At 39.9% G+C, this 22104-nt stretch overlaps 1 protein-coding gene across 11 annotated transcripts in view; it reads left to right on the forward strand.

Moving 5' to 3' along the window:
- EPB41L1 (erythrocyte membrane protein band 4.1 like 1) overlaps positions 1 to 21695 on the forward strand; it is a 278168-nt gene extending 256473 nt beyond the window's left edge. For 7 of the 11 annotated variants that reach the window (XM_077251569.1, XM_077251567.1, XM_077251571.1 and 4 more), the window contains 10 exons: positions 6583 to 6684; positions 10775 to 11983; positions 13281 to 13391; positions 14004 to 14324; positions 14834 to 14944; positions 17152 to 17256; positions 17338 to 17412; positions 18237 to 18317; positions 20556 to 20672; positions 20755 to 21695. In XM_077251569.1, the coding sequence (XP_077107684.1) occupies positions 6583 to 6684; positions 10775 to 11983; positions 13281 to 13391; positions 14004 to 14324; positions 14834 to 14944; positions 17152 to 17256; positions 17338 to 17412; positions 18237 to 18317; positions 20556 to 20672; positions 20755 to 20763 (2241 nt within the window). In that variant the 3' untranslated portion in view covers positions 20764 to 21695. The remainder of the gene's footprint in view (positions 1 to 6582; positions 6685 to 10774; positions 11984 to 13280; positions 13392 to 14003; positions 14325 to 14833; positions 14945 to 17151; positions 17257 to 17337; positions 17413 to 18236; positions 18318 to 20555; positions 20673 to 20754) is intronic. The other 4 variants (XM_077251575.1, XM_077251574.1, XM_077251576.1 and 1 more) reach the window with 2 other exon arrangements.
- Positions 21696 to 22104: the final 409 nt, after the last annotated feature.

Here is a 22104-nt window from a genome sequence, read left to right on the forward strand (position 1 = left end):
AGTCCATGATCAGCGCCGCTGTGAGCGCTCAACTAGATGCAGGAAAGAAAGAGATCCAGCTCCCGGCACGTTATAGACAAAATCGAAGATTTATTCTTGTTCATTTGAAAGAAGATATCCAAAAACATTTACCAAAAAGATTTGGAGAAAAGGGGGAAACAAGGGAGGAAAAACATATAGTCACCAGACGCATTTGAAACAGAACATGTTCTTAGACTTGGTAATTCACACTAAGTCTAAGAACATATCCATTTCGAAATGCGTCTGGTGATTATATGTTTTTCCTCCCATGTTTCCTTCACACCAAGTCTAAGACCATGGACTGTTCGAAACGCATCTGGTGACTGTTTTTCCTCCCATGTTTCCCCCCTTTCTCCAAATATTTTTGGTAAATGTTTTTGGATATCTTCTTTTAAATGAACAAGAATAAATCTTCGATTTTATCCATAACGTATCGGGAGCTGGATCACTTTCTTTCTTGCTCTCAGAAAAGTGACAACTGTAAGCATGAAAGTCAGTGTCAATTGTAGACCCAAGAGGGATCATATGACATAAAGTAAAGTAACAGATTCTATATTTCTACTGCTCCACTGCAGTGCTTGATTGAGAGCAGCACTTCAGTGAAAAATTTTACTCCCAACACAAAAACAATTAAAAAAATCATCATGATTGCAACAGTAGAAACACCCTAGCGGTGGCAAAGATGCTCATGGCACTGCTCCGCTTGGTTTTTCCTCTGTTGTAATGGACAGCGCTGGCTTGACTGACTGCTGTCAATCACTAATGAGGGAGGCGGGTAATGCAAAACCAATGGGTGGAACAGTGCACTGAGCTTCTTGGCAACACCCAGGGTGCACTAAGCTCTCTAATTAGTATGTTTGGTCAAGCTTCAGTTTTTGCAGGACAGAGACAGTGAATAGAACAATGGGGTTGTATCCATTAGAGATGAGTGAACATCGTCGGCTCCCTCCTTATTCGGCAAGCTATAGCGCTTACCAAAGAATGCATCGGGAACCTGGATACCTGGAGAGCTCCAGACGATCAGCTGTTCGGCTCCGCAGCTGCATGTGTTGCGGCTGTGTGAGAGTCATAACAGGCTCTCCATGCATGTGTTGTGTCACACAGCCGCGACACATGCAGCTGCGGCGCCGGACACCTCATCACGGACACGGTCATCGGGAGCGCTCCAGGTATCTGGGTTCCTGATGCAGCTTCTTCGGTAAGTGCTATAGTGTGCCGAATAAGGAGGGAGCCGATGATGTTCGCTCTTCTCTATTATCCACTACAAGGTTGCGTGCTTATTTTGTACTTTCAGTTTGGACTGTAATACTCCCTTTAAGGCTAGAATAACACGTCGAGCTTACCCTGGAAACTAATAAGAGCCTATTACTAGCTCATTAAAGAAGGAACAGCATTGTGGGAGGGGTAAGTCCAATGCTCCTGAGAGCGACAGAACATCATAGCAGCTAATACAATCCCATTTTGGAGATGACATTATGAAAAACAAGACTGGTGATTTTCTTTGATAAGGGGGTGTGTTGATGTTAGATGCTCTTGATTCATTTAGAGGCATATACCAAAAAAATCGTACTCTAGTCTCTAACTGGAGTAAGATTTCTGGCGTAGGAAATGCCACAGGTGAGCTATAGGATCACACCCCTGATGTATCCCTGTCCCGTCCCAGCTCCACCCATTTTGGCAGAGCCGAGAGAAACTGGCATGAAAATGACAGAGGTTGCAAAATTGTTGCGCAACAATGTTGCAACTTTTCAAAGTAATGTACACCAAAATTCTGGCATTATTGCTTTGATAAATTGGTGACTAGATTTCTATTGGGCAAATGTTTGCTTGGCTACCGAATATTCTTGCTAACCACCCCATACATGTACACGCGAAGTGGCCAAGCATGCGGTACGTCCTGAATGAGTAGAGAGGAGACTCCTCTGATGCCAGATTCCTGGAGGCTTATCTTCCCTGAGTACAAAAGGATTAAGCATGTTGTCCCCTTGGCATCTGTCATTGGGGGGAAATTGGGACTCCTTACAAGAAAAGCAGGATGAACTGTCACTAATCTGATGTTTACGGTTATACTAACAATTCAAAATACAGACTGCAGAAAATAAAATCCATCATACAGGTGACAATGTAATAAAATGGTAATTCTTTTGGAATGAGTTGTATACTTTGATAGTTTGCTCAGTTAACCAGCGCATGTCAAACACAGATTCTATGATTGCGCTGAAGTGCTGCAGTTCCTTACGTTATCCTCCCAGCCACACACTGCTATAGAATGAATCCCCCGCTCTTCTGTCACTGTGCACAGGACCTTGGCATTCCTTTTACTCTGTCAGCACACTGTACACCAAGCCCTAATGCTACCTACGGTATTTTTTAGTGGTCTTGCCTATATAATTCATACCTAAAACATTCTCGATTCCTGCTATTCTGTTTATGAGAATAAAAATATACACCCTATTGCAAAATGGCATCTGATGATCTAACATTTAATGGAAAAGATGGATCCCAAGTGGCATTTTCAAATAGGTATAACTAATGGTATCTAAATGGATTTAGTGACCGATAGCGGTTCATCCTAGCGTTTTATCAGTGACATAATCAAGCTGTAGTCGATAGATATTCTTTGTTTTTCTTTTGATGTCTAAGGAGGCCAGAATTTGTCCGTGATCATGTAGAGAATTTTAATAACACGTTGCAGTCTTCCTTCCACGTAGATATAGCGTGGCAATCGCTTCATTAATCCAGAACCCCATAGAGAGTTTTCTTCTGAAGGTTCTGTCTGGAACATCTTAATTCAGCTTGATCAGATTTCTACTTCTCTTAGTCTCCCCAGAGATTTATCAAAGCGTTTACCTAGGGGCTGGAGCTTTATTGGAGGCCTCGGCTGCAGCGCACCACATTTTGATTGGCCTAAAGCAGTAGAAATGTATTTTTTTTCCCCTGCAACCATCTCAGCCTTCTTTATTTTTTAAGATGGCATGTTCTATATTTTTCAGCTCTTATTAACATATGGCACCATAACTTAACAGTCTGTTGCTCAGATCTTTCTCCTGTCATAATGTTCTATTTTGTAACCTTCAATGCCTCCTTCCTGGCTAATTATGAGTGCAAGTAACACTATTACTCTGGTTAACTAGTTCAAGAGCAGACCATGTAGTTTAAAAATCTGCCGTTTTTTTTTCTCTTTTTGCATCTTTTTTTTATATATATATATATATATATATATATATATATATATATATATATATATATATATATATATACACAGTACAGACCAAAAGTTTGGACACACTTTCTCATTTAAAGACTTTTCTGTATTTTCATGACTATGAAAATTGTACATTCACACTGAAGGCATCGAAACTATGAATTAACACATGTGGAATTATATACTTAACAAAAAAGTGTGAAACAACTGAAATTATGTCTTATATTCCAGGTTCTTCAAAGTAGCCACCTTTTGCTTTGATGACTGCTTTGCACACTCTTGGCATTCTCTTGATGAGCTTCAAGAGGTAGTCACCGGGAATGGTCTTCTAACACTCTTGAAGGAGTTCCCAGAGATGCTTAGCACTTGTTGGCCTTTTTGCCTTCACTCTGCGGTCCAGCTCACCCCAAACCATCTCGATTGGGTTCAGGTCTGGTGACTGTGGAGGCCAGGTCATCTGGCGTAGCACCCCATCACTCTCCTTCGTGGTCAAATAGCCCTTACACAGCCTGGAGGTGTGTTTGGGGTCATTGTCCTGTTGAAAAATAAATGATGGTCCAACTAAATGCAAACCGGATGGAATAGCATGCCGCTGCAAGATGCTGTGGTAGCCATGCTGGTTCAGTATGCTTTAAATTTTGAATAAATCCCCAACAGTGTCACCAGCAAAGCACACCCACACCATCACACCTCCTCCTCCATGCTTCACGGTGGGAAACAGGCATGTAGAGTCCATCCGTTCACCTTTTCTGCGTCGCACAAAGACACGGTGGTTGGAACCAAAGATCTCAAATTTGGACTCATCAGACCAAAGCACAGATTTCCACTGGTCTAACGTCCATTCTTTGTATTCTTTACCACAAACAAGTCTCTTCTGCTTGTTGCCTGTCCTTAGCAGTGGTTTCCTAGCAGCTATTTTACCATGAAGGCCTGCTGCACAAAGTCTCCTCTTAACAGTTGTTGTAGAGATGTGTCTGCTACTAGAACTCTGTGTGGCATTGACCTGGTCTCTAATCTGAGCTGCTGTTAACCTGCGATTTCTGAGGCTGGTGACTCGGATAAACTTATCCTCAGAAGCAGAGGTGACTCTTGGTCTTTCTTTCCTGGGGCGGTCCTCATGTGAGCCAGTTTCTTTGTAGCGCTTGATGGTTTTTGCAACTGCACTTGGGGACACTTTCAAAGTTTTCCCAATTTTTTGGACTGACTGTCCTTCATTTCTTAAAGTAATTATGGCCACTCGTTTTTCCTTACTTAGAATTTGTATTATGGCAAGAAAAAAGCAGCTAACAGTCTATTCAGTAGGACTATCAGCTGTGTATCCACCAGACTTCTGCTCAACACAACTGATGGTCCCAACCCCATTTATAAGGCAAGAAATCCCACTTATTAAACCTGACAGGGCACACCTGTGAAGTGAAAACCATTCCCGGTGACTACCTCTTGAAGCTCATCAAGAGAATGCCAAGAGTGTGCAAAGCAGTCATCAAAGCAAAAGGCGGCTACTTTGAAGAACCTAGAATATAAGACATAACAAAAAAGTGTGAAACAACTGAAATTAAGTATATAATTCCACATGTGTTAATTCATAGTTTTGATGCCTTCAGTGTGAATGTACAATTTTCATAGTCATGAAGATACAGAAAAATCTTTAAATGAGAAGGTGTGTCCAAACTTTTGGTCTGTACTGCATATAATCTAATTTTGATATTTTCATCCTTTCTTTTTATTTTTCGACTTTTTTATGATCACAAGGCCACTGAAATACATGTTAAAATTTGTGCTCCATTCCATAAAAATTATTTTTATATATTTGACACAGTTTAACGGGGGTGGGGCTAGTAAAAGCAATTACGATTTTTTAAATTTGTAATTTATTTAAAAGTCTTTTGGGGCACTGGATCGGACACTGCCAAGATTCCACTGTATTCTATATGTGGGTGGGCAATTAAGTGAGCACATGTGTGCGATTCCCATACTTGCGGTCATATGCCGATTAGCCTCACCTGGCTTCTGGCTTTTCTGAGACTAGAGAACCCCTGTAAACATGGTTATGACTCATGCACTATGAGTGGTAATGTGTACAATCACTGTATACACCATATGTCTATTTTAGGCATTTGGGCAGTGGACATAAGCATAACTATTTAAAACTGCTTTTTAATATAGGGTGTACTTTTTAACAATAGACGTCAAAAGCGCACTTATTCCTATACATCAATTGCACTTTTAGATGCCCAGCATAATTATATACAGTACATCTAGTACTGTTAGATACACTTAGTATACAATTGTATACATCAGATATACGTTATACACTAAGGGTGAGAATCATAAAGACAAGTCACAATTTTTTTTCTGCAAATACCGTACTTATTGCACAAACATTTGTGACTTTTATGTTATTTTTAGACATAATTTTTTATATTTTATTACGCAACTTTAATACAGAATTTTGTAAATCATTATGGATTCCACACTTTGTAAAGTAACACTAATATAATGCAAAATTACAATGCCAACATGCAACATCTACGCTGTTTTAAAGAATGCCCTCATGAACTGGTTAACTGGCTATTCATTTGTTCTGATAAATTTCTTCCAAATATTGTGAATTCTTTATGCATAAAGTTTACATCTGCACCAATATTTGTGCAGCAAAGTGAGAAAGGTCAAAATTTATATCAAAGATTTATATAAATATGCAAAGACCACAATTTGACTTTTTTGCCTTATTATAGGTTGTGGGTTTCTTCTGTCCAGTGGTTCTTGAGCATTGTCTGGATGCCACAACATTTAGTTTACCCCTGAATTTTGAGCACGCTGGCACCCGACTGTTCAGAAGGCATTGGAGTGTGTAAATATTTATAGTGTTTAGTGCAGAACAATTGCAGTACAGGGATATGTGACGTCCAGAATCATTTAGTATGTATTTACATAGAAAGTAGTAAAAGCACTAATGCGTGGAGAACCCATCAACGTGTTACAGGCACATCACCATTTTATAGCCAGAACAATCAGCAAGACAACAAATTGCAATTTGCAGATGCTTACTGAGATATGATTATTATATTCTGAAATATTCCAAGATCGTCTGATGATGGGTTGCATGATAACAACCAGTTATTATTATAGTGCTCCCATTTCTAAAGGAAGACAATATTTTGGAGAATATTTTGAAGAACTGTGATTTTTGGAATTGTCCAATATAAAAATAAAAAAATATAATAAAAAAAAGGCAGGTGTCCACAGCATATAACCCTGTATTTAGGGTCCACATCTCATCTTATGAGAGCAGACGATAAGTTCCTCCACTTGCTGTAATGTGTCTTAATTTTCCTTTTTATGGTTTTCAACAGGACACAGAAGAATTTGGCAAAAGAGAGGAGGATGAGCATGATGCCGCTGCTGCCCAAGATTCAGATGTTTTCACCCAAAAAAGCTTGGCTTCATCTCCTGAGGTGCCTCACCTTACTTTATATATTATTTACTTTGATTAATATGTTATACCGATTTCTTCAATCTAGAAATTGACCAGTTTACCAGGATCTGAAATCTCTCAAAAAACATAATTCTTTCATTTGTATACAGATTTATTTTGCATTATTATGTGCAGCTGTTACACATCTTTCACTAGGATCCAAATCTAAAATTTCATACTTGATAAGTTTAGACTATGTGTTCCCCATTTTGTGTTGTATGTATTCTTTCGTAACAGCAATTTTTGGTTAAACTGGTCATCACTTCAGAGTATTCAAGCCCAATCATAATAGAATGGGGGAAACACTGAAACATTACTAAACTTCCTGGGATCCCTTATCCTCATTCCTACCCCAAAGAGACTCATGTAGGGAAAGGTAAAACATTCAATAATTCTACTCAAGCACTATATTCAGATTTGTAGTGATTTATTACTGTGTTCCAGCAACCCCCTGACCATATTCCAGGTTAATAACGCAAGGAACCCTGGTTCAGAACCACTGCTTTACATACTTGATGACAGTTGACTAAAAATTTGTTTAGTTTATTGCCATAGGAAAAAAAAAGATAAGTGGCCCCCAGACACATCATTTCCTATTTAACACTTAGTAGGCATCACTGATGACATCCATCATACTCAACAGGTGACAGATAATCTGAAGGTATTGATGTTTAAAAGGCCACTATAACATAAACATATTGAGGGTTGCTAAATATTTAAGATGTGCATATGAATTTACAAAGAAGTAGAAGCTCTAATGTTTATTGGTTTTTTTACCGTTTCGGTGTTGTTCATATATTCATGTTTTTTTTACATGTGGATGATAGAGCGGCATAGCGTACCAGTAAATCACTGTAATATATGCATAAAAAACATGACTCAGATATGACACAAAAGACCCATTCAAATAGAAGCAAGGAAAAATATTATTTTCTTTCATCAAAGACAGTCTTATTGTGTTTTAAGTTATAAGATTAGCGCCATCGTTTCTTTTAAAAACATTGTCCACTACTTTATCATTGATGGCCTATCCTTGGAATAGGTCATCAATGTCTGATCAGTCAGGATCTGACACCTGGTACCCCCGCCGATCAGCTGTTCTCAGTGTTGGCTGCTACCAGAAGTGCTCATTTGCGGAGCTGCCCCGTTTTCTAATATTTGTCGCAATCGGGTACTGCACATCCGCCTCCTATTGATTTGAATAGGGAGCAGCTCCGCAATTGAGCACTTCCAGCCAGAGGCATCTAACACTGAAAACAGCTGATTGGTGAGTGACGGGTGTCCGACCCCGACCAATCAGACATTGATAATTTACCCTAAAGGTCATCAATGATATAGTAGTGGAGAACCTAAATGATACATGTATAGTTTTGAACTTAAGACACACAAAACAATCTGTTTTTGATAGTTTGATAGTTTTTCCAAAACATTATTAAAGGATCTCTATTAGTATTTGTTATCAATGATCTGATTTTGATGTTCAGTATTAGTCAAAAATGTGGACACATCTGTCCATGCAATATTTTTTCCTGTTCTGATTGGAATGTGAACATTGTAAATTCAGAGTGAATGAAGCTAAACCAGAAGGGGACACATATGGAAACAAGGAGTAAAGAAACATGTGTCAAACATACCAGAATATGTTGTAAACCTTAAATTCCTCAAGGTAATTTTACTCTGATGTCAGCTTTTTACCCCCTGGCATTCTCTCAAGCAGTTTTTTCAGGTAGTCACCTGGAATGGCTTTCCAACAGTCTTGAAGGATTTCCCATATGTGCTGTGTACTTGTTGGCAGCTTTGCCTTCATTATGTGGTCCAACTCATCTCAAACCATTTCAATTGGGCTTAGGTCGAGTGATTTTGAAGGTCTTCTCATCTCATGCAGCTCTCCATTCTTCAGCCACTTGGTCACATAGCCATTATATAGGTCTTAGTCCTCTTGCAATACAAATTCTTGTTTGCTGTCCTCACTAGTGGCTTCTTATCAGAAATTCAACAATAATGCCTGCTTCTTGCAAACTCATCCTGACAATTAATGTTGAGATGTATGTGCTATTCGATGCCTTTGCATTATTAATGAGGGCTGTGATCAGAGTTGCTGTCAATTTGGCATTTCTGAGGCTGATAAATCTTATTAACTTATCCTCTGCAGCACATGTAATTCTAGGTTTTCTTTTCCTGGGACGGTTCTCAAGAGAGCCACTTTCATCATTGATTGTTTTCATGACTGCACTTGAGGATGCCTTCAAGGTCCTAGCAATTTTCTAGATTGACTGACCTTCATGTCTTAAAGTAAAGATGGATTGTTGCTTCTCTTTACTTACTTGAGTGGTTCTTTCCATATTCTGCCTTAGAACGGTTGTGGACCTCGACTCAGCACTGTATGGAACTGTGTGCCAACAATGCCTCTGCAAAACAGAATTTATGGTCGCTAACACTTTGTGAAGGCTGGTGATTCCACAAATGAACGCTTGAAAATGCATACTTCTTGGAACCTAATTTCAAATGACTACCTGTTAAAGCCACTTAAGAGACTGCCAAGGGTGTGTAAAGATGTCATCAGAGTAAAGGGGGTACTTTGAGGAATCTAAGGTTTGACACATATTCTAGGTTGTGTCACACATGTTTCTTTACACCTTGTTTGTGTGCCTTCATGCTTATGGAAAACCATAGGATGAACAGCTGTGTCCAAATTTTGACCCATAGTGTATGTCAATATTTTAAAATAGCAAAATATATATAAAAAAATAGTTTGTGCATCCACCAGGGCTCACAAGGGCTTATCTTAAAAAGCCTAGATTCACACATGCAGTTTTTAAATATATAACACTTCGGTATTACATAAAAAGTGAGAAGAATTAAGTATTTTGTTAATATGTTTTTGTCTTTAATTTTCTCTTAAACCAAAAGCTACTTCAGTGCTACTAGACCTATACTCTCCTGTTTACATCACTGCAATGTTGAAATGGTGTACCAATATATTATTCCTAGAGATGAGTAGGATTCACTGGTCTCTGCTACATCTGCTACATCAGTGGTCGATGGCCACTGTTTTGGAACCTTACAAACTGCCTGCTGGAATACCTGACACCACTTCTGATTTGTATGCCCAGAACAACATCATTGTTGCAGTGTTATGCATGTATAACATAGCACCAGACTTTTTAATCAGAAGTGGTGTTGAGTATTCTGGTATATAGGAGGTAGTTTACAGGCTCCCATTTGATGGCCATGTCATCACTAATGAGCCAATCATTGGCCTTAGTGGCTTTGTCAGTATGTGTGATGTGATCCCAGTGGCGTGATGAGACTTATTTTGGTATGGCACATCATCAATGCAGCATTGTTAACAAAGATCACTGTGGGATTACCTGGAAGGTGCGAATGAAGCAGTGAGGGCTTTAAAGCTAGTCATTATTTTGTGATGCAATAAGCTGCCAGGATTTTTTTTATAGCCTGAAAAATGTTTTTATCCTGTGAGAACAATGAATTATATAATTATATATTAGCTTATAGTCAGCTCTCGTGCCTTTTGATAGCATTGTATTACTATTAAGTACATCCAGAAGAAATTACATTTATCAGTCTGAGTTTTGTGAGATAAGACATTGTGTTTCATTAAGGAATTTAATTCTGTGTTGAAATCTACTTCTCATGTATTCATCTCTTGAGGACTGTTTCTGAAGTTATGTTCTTCAGCTATATACATACTGCAAGCACAAGTACTTTTTTTCTGTGCAAGCCCATATAACACTTTTTGTTCAACTGATCAATTTGAGGAGCACATTCCCTGAAAGTTTGAATGACTCACTGCTCATAGCAGCTACAGGAACTTATCTCATTATTCGTTATTGCTGTACTGCTTTCAACACCCTTGCACATATAACAGGGCTGTGTTTTGTGTGTAAATGTCTAATTTTATATGATCACAAACTTTAATAATGTTCATTTGTCAACAATGTTTACACGTGTCCTTTTGAGAGAAACAAATGTTATATTATAATATAATGGACATTTTTAGTGTCACTGTGCATTAGCAGCTAACCCATCTTGCTCTGATTACTGTACAGGGCATGGAGCATTGGGTTTTTATAGAAAGGAGTACAGAAAACTTTAATACGTCCTTTGAAGAGGTGCCAAAATCTCAAACTGTCCACATCAGTGGGCAGGATTTGACCCCCGACATGGAAGAACACTTCCAACTTCCAATCGATAGGGTGGAAAGAGAAACTGAGGACCCTCACAAGGAGAAAGGGGCCGAGACAGACAAAGCAGTACCAGTGGTAAAGGGAGTGGAGAGAAGAATCAGGTTAACCCAAAGGGAACAGCGTCTTGTAATGGTAACTGGAGAATGGGACACAGAGGAAAGTAAAGCCAGGACAGCACCAGATGGTGCTCCTGCAGATGATAGCAGAGAATGGGCTATAAAGATGGACAATGTAAAACAAGGCCAAGTCTGGAGTAGGGGAGAAGAAGTAGATGGAGAAGATCCCTCTATAAAGTGGACAGAGAGGGGATTGCTAGCTTCTGGATCATCAGAAAGGTCTCATGATATGAGCAGGACCATTGTGGAAATTGGAGAGAGCAGGCGTGTTATTTTATGTGACGAAGAAGAAGCTGATGACAGCGCTGATGAAACTGAAGGCGAGTGGAACAATGATGTTCACTGGGAAGACCAACAAAAAACGTTAATATGGTGTGAGAGTTCTGGGTACCAGCAACCCAAGAAATCAGAAAATACAGAGGAAATGGACATATTTACATCATTCCAGCATCGTCATGAGCAAATGCAATCTGTATTAAATGGTAGAAAGGAGAGTCAACATGATGAAACATTAAGGGAATATGTCACGACTGATATCCTAATGCCAGATGATCATCCTGAAGAAATTATTGAAGATGGCTGTGCAACAGGCAGAGAAAACACAGAAGAGGTTTTGGAATCAAAACGTCCGAATGAGCCTTTGTCTTCAAGTGTACAAATGACAGCTGAGAGGGGCACAGAAGATTTACCTTTGGAAGATTGGGGTCCACCAGTGCTTCACTTTATGCTACCAACCATCATACCACTGCCAGTGAGCCTTCCCAGAGAACGGGGTCATCAAGAGCCAGCTGCAGTCAGCAATCAAAGTGAGCAAATTCTTGTTCAATCAAATCCTAGGCACCATGCTGGTCCTTATCAAGAAGGAAATGCCAGTCCTGCTGAATCCACAACAGACACTCCTGGAGACCTTTCATCTCCAGACTCAGGCTGTGAAATAACACTCACCGATGCAGCGGTAACTGTGCTAAATCCTCAGCAGTAGCATGTTTGTAAGGGGGGAGGGATGGAGGCACCAAACCTGCTTGGTATTGGAGTGTTGTGGTTTGGCTAGCACGCCAGGTTCCTGTTTGTGTATACGAAGGGGCATGGTATCATAATGGGATCTGTCTGCCTGTCTGTGCCAATACTCTCCTACCATCTGCTTCTGGCTGGAGTACCATCTGGCTTAAAATACCCCGTCCCCAAATATCAGTCTGAAAAGCATGGAAGCAAAAGAGGAGACGGGAAGGAGAGCTGTTGGAAAGATGAAGAGAGGTGAAGCTACATCCTCTTCTTAACTAATCTGGTAACATCACTAAAATACATCTTCCCCACTCCAGGAATCAGGCGCTTTCAATGACATGACAGTGGTTTATTGGCTCCTGCAGTAATTTTCTTAGTCGTCTGGGAAAATCAATGCTTGGCAGGTACCCTGCAGTTCATGTCCCACATTAAATGCATAACTGGATTGAAACGCCTTGCGATTTGCGCCTTCATGGATAAGAAGGAGTTAGTAATCTCCATCCCACCTCCTCCCCACTCACTGCACTGAGGCTGCTGTTTTCTTGCTTTTGTGCTATGCATCTGGACACTGATTCACTGAGCTGTATTAAGTCTTGGAAGAACATGAAATATATTCTTAAAGCAATTCTACAATCTTAACCAACCTATCCACACTGAGATGTCTATAGACTTCTGACTAGTGATGAGCGAGTGTGCCCTTTACTCGAGATTTCCGAGCATGCTCGAGTGATCTCCAAGTAGCTTGGACGTGCTCGTAGATTATGTTTGTGTCACCACAGCTGCATGATTTGCGGCTGTTAGACAACCTGCAGGGATTACCTGTTTGTTAGGGAACCCCCACATGTATTCAGGCTGTCTAGCAGCTGCACATCATGCAGCTGCGCGGACACAAACATAATCTACGAGCACGCCCAAGATACTCGGAGATCACCCGAGCATGCTCGGAAATATCGAGTAACGGGCACACTCGCTCATCACTACTTCTGACCTCTTTATTTTATTTCTACATTCATCAGACTTTTCCCTATATTTCCTTTTAGTTACTGTTTCGCTTACTGTATATATAGAAAAACAGACTGCACATCCAATAGGGCCCCTTGGTAACAATTTAATACAACTTAGTGAATCAGCGTCCATTCGAGCCTCGCTTTGATGCTGCGCTGCCCAGCATCAGTCTCATGCATTGTGCTGCAGGTCTTGCTTCCTGCCCCTTGAAAATTCTTCACTCTAACCCTTCTCTCCTGCTCTAGAGTCAACCACTTGAGTCAACATCTTGGGAGGAAAGGGACATCCCGTCTGCTCTCAGAGAGGTCTCCCTGCCGGACCAGGGTTATAGAAAATCCGGGATTGTCCTTTTTCAGGTCAGGGCTATGGCCTGCCCTGATTCTGCTTGCATTTTGTTAGTTATTATACACCCAGGGGGCTGCAGAATAAATGTGACCTTTGGTTTATATCAAGCAAAATATGGTTTATGAAAATAAAAAAAATATATTGTTATATATAAATGTTAAACATTGTAACACAACATACAAATATATTCTATATCTGCATAATATTCAGTTTTAGTGTAGTTTTACTGACATATTTAATATTTCTTCATATTGTCACAATGGTGTAGAACTACATTTACAGGGGTCTAATGAGAGTCTGGTGCTATATACAAAGCCTAAATGTGCTTGATAACCTCAACTAACACGGAACTGCTATTATTTTCCACAAAACATTATTTTCACATAGGAGGAGCAGTAGGATTTGAATTTCATTTACATTGCTGTATCTAATTACATATGATACCTATTGCAAGGGCTACCAATTTATAAAAAATGGTATGTTAATAGTCTTGTGCATAGATTTTCCATTTTTATGAAAAGGCATGATCACAAATCCATCTGAACTCACCATGCCACTCTCCATATCTTTGAGTAATGTCGCACTGAGACCTTTCGCCATCATGGCTTTTTGAATCCCTTTAGAGAATGAGCAGCAGGGAAGCAGATGAAGGACGTCCATCAGTAGAAGAGGAGCAAAGTGCAGGGCTCCTCAAAGAAAACCAACTGAGCATTGAGAGGAAGTGCTCAAGCATTACCGTCAGTTCTACATCCAGTCTAGAGGCGGAGGTGGACTTCACAGTCATTGGAGATTACCACTCGAATGTAGGCTTTGAGGATTTCAGACGTAGCCTGCCAGAGTTGCATAGAGACCAAGGTGATGGTGCTGGAGGTGCAACTGACAACCTTGCAACTGCATTCCAAGAAGTACATGATGGAGACAAGTCAGAGGAAGAGACAACGGAGGTACAAAGTTACAGCATGGAGTTTCCAGACATACCCTTGTCCATGTTGTCAGTTCTACCAATAAATACTTAACCTGAGGCATCTAAAATTGGCTGCCCAGGTTTGCAGTACATCTCAGAAACATTAAAAAGTGCATCGAAGGTGCTGGAAATGCATGATGTGGCCAAACATGTCAATGTTTATGTACATCTCTACATCCATCATCTATCCTTGTTGTGTTTAGTATTCCCAGCTTGTTACTAGCAATTGCATGTGATTGTACTATGATACCACCAGGTGCATGCTGAAAGCATCCGTCTGTTCAGTCTAGTAATGTCCACGATGTCATCTGTGCTGACCAATGACATCAATAGATTTTCTAGCATGTTAATGTTCATCATTTTATTAAACATCATATACCCATCCTGTGCATGTTTTTTAAATTGTTATTTACATCACACGTATTCATAAGCTATTTTTTATGTTGGTTAGTTGTCTAAATCCAGTAACCTTATTCTTTTGTCACATAGTCACACCTGAAGACAGTGCAGAACGAGGTCATCACTAGTATGGATGCAGTCGGCAGAACAGATGGAGAAACTAATACGCAAACACAGATTTCTACTGTACAAACCACTCAGGTAACAATTTTAAAATAAAGGAGCCTAATTTAAAGAGAATCTATAAACAGGTTTTTGCTATGTAATCTGAGAGCACCATGATATAGGGTCCTGATTCCAGCGATGTGTCTCTTACTACTCTGCATGCTGTCATTTTGATATCACAGTTTTCTCTGTTGCACATCTATCAGTTCTCTAAGTTCCCACTCACACCAGTGATTGACAGCATTCTGCCTATGCACAGTGTACACAGAAAGCTGTCAAACAGTAGTGGGGTTGGGGTTATACAAAACTCAATATTATGGAGGACTACATAGTATGAAACAACTAGTCATCCAGTGTTAATCTCCTGATGATAAGACAAATGATTTTATTGAGACTACAACAAACAGCCCAGTAAGTTATACATCAATGGAAACAGTCTCAGTCCCTACATCATGTCTAACTCAGGAAAAGACACCCATGAATGACCCCAGACTGTACATTTGTGGTGTAACTTTGTATTAACCCTACCTTTTGGAGGATTGCCCCATCATTCTCTGGATTAGTGGCATGTAGTGATGAGCGAATTTACTCGTTACTCGAGATTTCTCGAGCACGCTCGGGGGTCCTCCGAGTATTTTTTAGTGCTCGGAGATTTAGTTTTTCTTGCCGCAGCTGAAGGATTTACATCTGTTAGCCTGCATAAGTACATGTGGGGGTTGCCTGGTTGCTAGGGAATCCCCACATGTACTTATGCTGGCTAACAGATGTAAATCATTCAGCTGCGGCAAAAAAAACTAAATCTCCGAGCACTAAAAAATACTCGGAGGACCCCCGAGCGTGCTCGAGAAATCTCGAGTAACGAGTATATTCGCTCATCACTAGTGACATGTATGCTATTATACAACTTCTCTACCTACTTTCATTGAATGGAACAAATGTTCTTTATTCATTGTGTATTTTTTTGGTATTCAAATGTGTTTCACTGACATAGAAACCAACTATAGTTTAGAAATCACCTTAACGAAAGATCTTTCCAATACAATGCTGATTAAATAGAAAGTGCTATGGAATATGCTGGTGCTATAGAAATGAAAAATATTATTATATTTATGAGTAAATAATTACAGTGTTTTATAAGCTATCCAAATGTGATATGCACTGTACCATTGTTGGTAAGAAGATCATTTGTAGTCTTGGTATCCACTATGGGGCACAGAAGGGATAGTCCAGGGTTCAAATTGACCCTATTTCAGTGTTCGATGGGTGGAAAACCTGCACAGATAACTTTCCCATTAAAGCCCAAGGATAATGCCACACTCACAAGAAAGCAAGAAAAATAGTGAATGACATGCCCATTGTTCCTCTCTTTCTCAATATTTTATTATATATAGGGTTTACTCCTCTGTGTAACACTGTCTCTGGGAAGAGCATCAATACGTGTGATGGAGTAGGCCCATTCTGTTGGAAGTAACATGGTTGAGACTTGGTAGACTACAACTGATTTGGGTAGAACCACACACAGTATATGTTATTTTGCCTTTTTAACAGCCTCCCAAGCCTCCAGCACCTATTAAAAGTCTGATATTTTATAGGTGATAGAAAGTAATTATGACCTGTGGTGACCAGGTGCCAGCAGTTCTTAACCTCCTCCCACCATGTTCCCAATTGCAAAAACTCTGCTTTTTTACATTGCCTTTTTTTTCTGTCGGTGTTCATACCAAAATACACCCTAGCAATCTGCTACGACTGTTGGATTTTTTGCTGTGTTTTTGATAAATTATATCCTTTTTTATGCATTTTTGGTGCAGATTTTTAAGAAGTGTAGAAACGCTAAGATTCATCACTTAAAAGCATGACTATGTTTTTACAGGTATTTTTTAGGTTGCCCATAGAAACCTATTGTAAAAAAACACAAAAAACAGCGTACAATGCTCATGAGTCTACATAAAATCACATCTGCTTTGCTGGAACTATTAAACTATTAATATTTTCTGCAAAAAATGGGCAGAAGGGAAAAGGCAGCAGAACGGTGGGAATATGGCCTTAGGGTATGCCACTCTCTGTACGGATGGTGGTAATATTTATGCAATTGCTTTTGAACTACAATAGACCGATGGCATCTAGAGACTGATAACATCTTTAAAACTTCAAGCATTATTTCTATAGCCATGAATCCTAAACTGCTCGGAATAAAGAAAACATCCGGTAAGGTATGGCTACTGATTGTTGTTGCATCTTGACAGGCTGAGGAGAACAGGACAGACCTTGGAGGAGGCGATCTGATAAAAGTTGTAGCACCTGGTGAGAGCGTCCAACCTCTACAAGCCGATGTGGCTCGTACCCAACATGTAAGTTATACAAGAAAGCGCAGAATCACTAGGCTGTTCATGTTAGATTAAATACTGTTACCGAGTACATTTGTTCCTTAGGTTTCCCATACGGCAAATATTACTCACGGCACGGCAGAAACATTGTCATCATCCACAACTACCCATGTGACAAAGGTGAGGACATTTCAGCCAATACATGCTAAAATTATGCACATTTTTTTAATACTCTTAAATTGGCAGATTTATTAGGTGATTAATGTTTTTGTTTTTCTATGTCATTATTTAGTTTTTTAATTGGTTCCGACTAGTTTCTGGGACTGATGAACATAGATCACTATTCACTAATAATTCAGAATATTTTAGAACCAAATTGCTGAAACAGTAGCTGGGCATAACATGTAGATTAGAACAGCCTGCAATGGGTAGATACCTAAGAGAATACAAAACAGGTGATGTATCTTAGGCCCAAGTCAGGCCTAAATCAGAAAAGCCCTACTAAGACTAGGCGGTGGGTAAAAAAGTGTCCTTTTGACCTCTGTCTGGTATATGTCAAGTGTTCTGCAGTTTACAGCATACAGAAAAAAACCTTAAACTGCGCTGTATACGGCTCTTTACAATATAGCTAACTTATTCACTTTATTTTAGTTTCCTGTAAAGCTTGGCCACAGACAATTAAGATGATCACACATTTGGGGTGACCGTTATCAATTCTTATTTAGGTAAAATTCAGAGTTCCTAATTCTACATAGAAAATGCTTAATGCTACTGATCATATCAAGCCCCATTGTACTTTAATACTAAGTTTTCCTGTATAGAGTAGGGCGAGTCTTTCTGATATGTACATAACTAGGAGAACGTATGTTGTATGTGTGGAATACAGTGTATAAATGAATTACGTGGAAACTGAATATCGTTAACCTATTATATCGCTGCGCTTACCTTGTTCTTTTATGGTATAGCTGATTTCATTAATTTCTTTGTCCAATATGCCCAAGCAGACAGTAAAAGGTGGATTTTCAGAAACAAGGATAGAGAAGAGAATAATTATTACTGGAGATGAAGATGTGGATCAAGAACAGGTAATGCTGCAGTATGTGACAGCTCAGAGTACAGCAATGTTACAGCAGTACTTCAGTACTTACCTCCTTAACGCAGGACTCAGTGGGGTAAATAACAATTTCAGAGTTAAAAGCCAATTTTTGCACAAGCCTTATTTGTGTTAAAAATAATGACTTTTTGCCCTTCTTGCTTGTATATTAAGGGGTTGGTAAAGATAGCTTTTATGTGAACGAGATTTCAATTTAATGTTCACCAATGGGAATAGGTACCTTAACTAGATCATAGATACAATAACTAAATAAATATAAAATAGAGACAATGACATATTGCTGAAAGAAGAAACCCCTTTAAAGCACCACTCCAGCATTCTTTTTTTGTTTTTGTGTTGTTTTTATTGCAGCGCTGGAGTGATGCTTCTAATGTAAGGTCCCTGCCCTTAGTTTTTATATTTACCCGCTGCCGTCTTCACCTTCTATTATCACCGCTCCTGGAGGTCACCAGCAACAATACACGTCTATGAGAGCCTCATACATTGAGAGCTTGTGATGTAACTTCTGAGTGGCGCTGAAAAAATGTGAAGCCAGCAGTGGGTAAGTATAAGACAGGGACCTTAGTTTATTAGCAGTACTCCAGAACTGAAACTAAACAAAACGCTGTAACCCAAAAATGTAAGTCCCCTGCCCCTTGGCTCATACTCACTCGCCACCGCCTTCATCCTTTTCCAGCTTCACTCCAGTCTGTCTCCTTTGAAAAGTGACCTGCCGGCAGCTCCAGTGTTTCATGGAGTGACGCGGAAGTCACTTTACAGTACGAGTCTTGCATTGAGCTGTTTTGACGTAACTTCTGACTTACTGACAGTCAAAAGCTACGATCATAGGATGGCGCTGCGGGACCTGTGCGGTGCCTAAAAACAAGGACGCCGCCGGAGGGTGAGTATATGTCTGGGAGCAGGGGGCTTACAAAGAATAAAACAAAATGCCTGAGTGGCGCTTTAACAGTAATTTTTTTCCCCCAGACCAAGTTAGGTTTTACAAAACAAAGACACATAAAATGTATAGATGTAAAGTACATATTCAACAATAATGGCTCACCCAAAAAATGTACCAATTAAAAAGTAAATTTTAATATTAAATCTCTAAAAAGTCTAGTTTAGTCAATGACATAAAATACTTTCTAAATATAGGTAAACGCACTTATAAGACAGAGTGAAACGGAGGCCAAAGGGGATTGTACCAGATAGTAGGATTATTTAGACCTGTGGTACACCCTATCGTATCCCTAATGCTAACCTGCCTGGCCACTGAGGATTTCACTCTAAATCATGTGTCGCCCCTGCTCAGTGATGGCTGAGCCTGATATCCCCTATTGCATCCTATTTAAACTATAATCAAATGGACTAATATGTATCCAATAGTCTGTACTTACCGGTAGGTAAATCAAAATGGCACCATATGACTGTTGGAATAATCTGTATCCAAAGTCTCTACTTGGTTAGATATAGCGTTAGGTCACTAATCAATATCAAATACATCCACTGGACTAGTCCAGCGTAACTATATAGTAATTCAAGCACAAATGATGGAAGTGACCAACTGTTATCAGTAAACTGTATAGTGTCGCACATAACAAACTTCTACCATGGGCGATATACTGTATATTGTACAATCAGATCCAATATCAGAAACTTACAAATAATATCATAGACCAACCTCTATCAAAGGAGGCATGTCTTAGATAATGAAATCAGTGTCAAATAAATACTCAGCCTTGTCCAAAGGGAGGTTTACTCTATATAACCAGATCCAGTGTCAAAAAACTCAACGCTTTTCCCCTATTTAAAAAGTTCTTCAGGAGTGATAGCCAGCTGGTGTGTAAGTACTATAGAAAATTATGCACTTAGCTTTCGTTGTGTGTACGAAAACAAACTGTGCTTTACTTACCCTGCTTAGGGCCAGCGTTGTGCCTCTTCTACCGACCAGTCTCTGTTGTATGACTGCAGTGACGACATCATGTCGACATTATTGCAGCCAGTGAATGAGCTCAGGGGCTCACGCCATAGCTTTTCCATAGAACTCAGAAAGTGTCAGAAAAAAAATGCATTTTCGAAGTGTAGCAAAATAAAAACCATCACCAAAAAAACTGTTGAAATGCATGTTTTTTTTAAAAAAGCATTTAACACACTGAACAAAAATGTATTTGAAGCAGTCCTACACAAAATATCAACCGAACCATATTATCCTAAACCTGTTTGATTCTAGGCCCTAGCCATGGCTATTAAAGAGGCAAAGCTGCAACACCCAGACATGTTGGTCACCAAGGCGGTGGTATACTGTGAAACAGAACCTTCTCCTGAGGAGCCTAGCGAGAAACAGCAGGTAGAATGCCCTACATTTTACAGAGGCTAAGATACATGATAATCATTTATATTAACAATATATTTTTTTTTCCATTCTCCAGCAATCTTGACCTTGGATTTTGGATGTGAATCCTCCCTTCCATCTCCCTTTCTCTACCCCTGTCTCATAAAATAAAGACTGTCCTCCCTTCCCTGATCCTACAGCTCATGCCAGCTGCAAAGCCCCAAAATCGGCAGGAGGCCTCTGAAACCATGCTGACAGCATTCCCTGACAATGAAAGACTTGTCACCTTCCTGGGAGCAGAGTACCATCTCTTGTGAAGATGACTATGGGACACTTCCTTCTTGTGCATCCGCTCTACGACAGCTCCTCTTCTGAGAAGCATGCCTAGCAATGCGTGACTAGAATGCATGTGGCATCTGCAGAGTCAATTTGATCTGCGCAGTTAGGAAATTTGTGCTTTGTAATATTGAAGATTTCACTGAAGGGAATCCCTCGACATTCTTCAGGGTGCTCCAGCAACAATGGGGTTAATAATTCTTCATAAACTCATCATTTGTTATACGCATTAGAAACCTGATATACTTCAGCCAGGAAATCTCTCATATAGATACTTAGCGCTGTACGATTCTGTTCTGATAATCTGCAGTGGAATTGTCACATTAGATAGAATTGCAGCAGTGGAGTCTGTTCTGATCATACAATGTTTGACCCTGGTCCCGTTTAGTATGATTTTCTGTTCTGCACAGCTAGTAATATGGAAATGAAAGGCGACTGAAATTTTCAAATACTCTTATTAGACTCTTGCTCTTTGGACCTCGCTAGTAGGACTTTCTGCACAATTAACCCATTTGTTGCCGGCTGTGGAGTCAGATGTCCTAGCTAGTTGGGGGGAAAGGCTGAGCCATATGTGTTAAAAGGTTTTAACGTCGCACAGGGGGAGGCCTGATCCACTGCAATGCTGTGCTCTCCCCCAGTCCCTCCTCCTCCCTGTGCACCGTGATCACTGCTCTATAGCCAATAAAAACAAAGTCAGTGTGACATGTGACTTCTTCCTTATTCTGAGTATCAATCATTTCAAGGGGATGTGTAATAATATTACAATTGAGATAAACAGTGGGAGTAGAAAAGAGCAAGGAGGCAGCGAAAGGCTAAACTTGCCTTGCCCATCCCGCAGGACGAAGCTCCTTCTATGTCCCGAGAACTGTACACCCAGATGGGGCTGGAGCAGAGCTACCATAATAGAGCATACAAATTACATAATGACCACAATGTGTGAATAGGCCAAGGACACCAAGGGAAAACTTCCATGCTTCATGCGGTTGTTGTTCTGCTCAGATTCAGACCCCAGTGTTCCTAGGTAATATTTATACTCACAAAGTCACCAGATTATCCACTGGGAAATAAACTCAAGACTATTGCAATCCCTGTCTCAGGATTTTCTGATGTC

The sequence above is a fragment of the Ranitomeya variabilis genome, chromosome 4 (assembly GCF_051348905.1).
Source record: "Ranitomeya variabilis isolate aRanVar5 chromosome 4, aRanVar5.hap1, whole genome shotgun sequence".
NCBI classification, from domain to species: Eukaryota; Metazoa; Chordata; class Amphibia; order Anura; family Dendrobatidae; genus Ranitomeya; species Ranitomeya variabilis.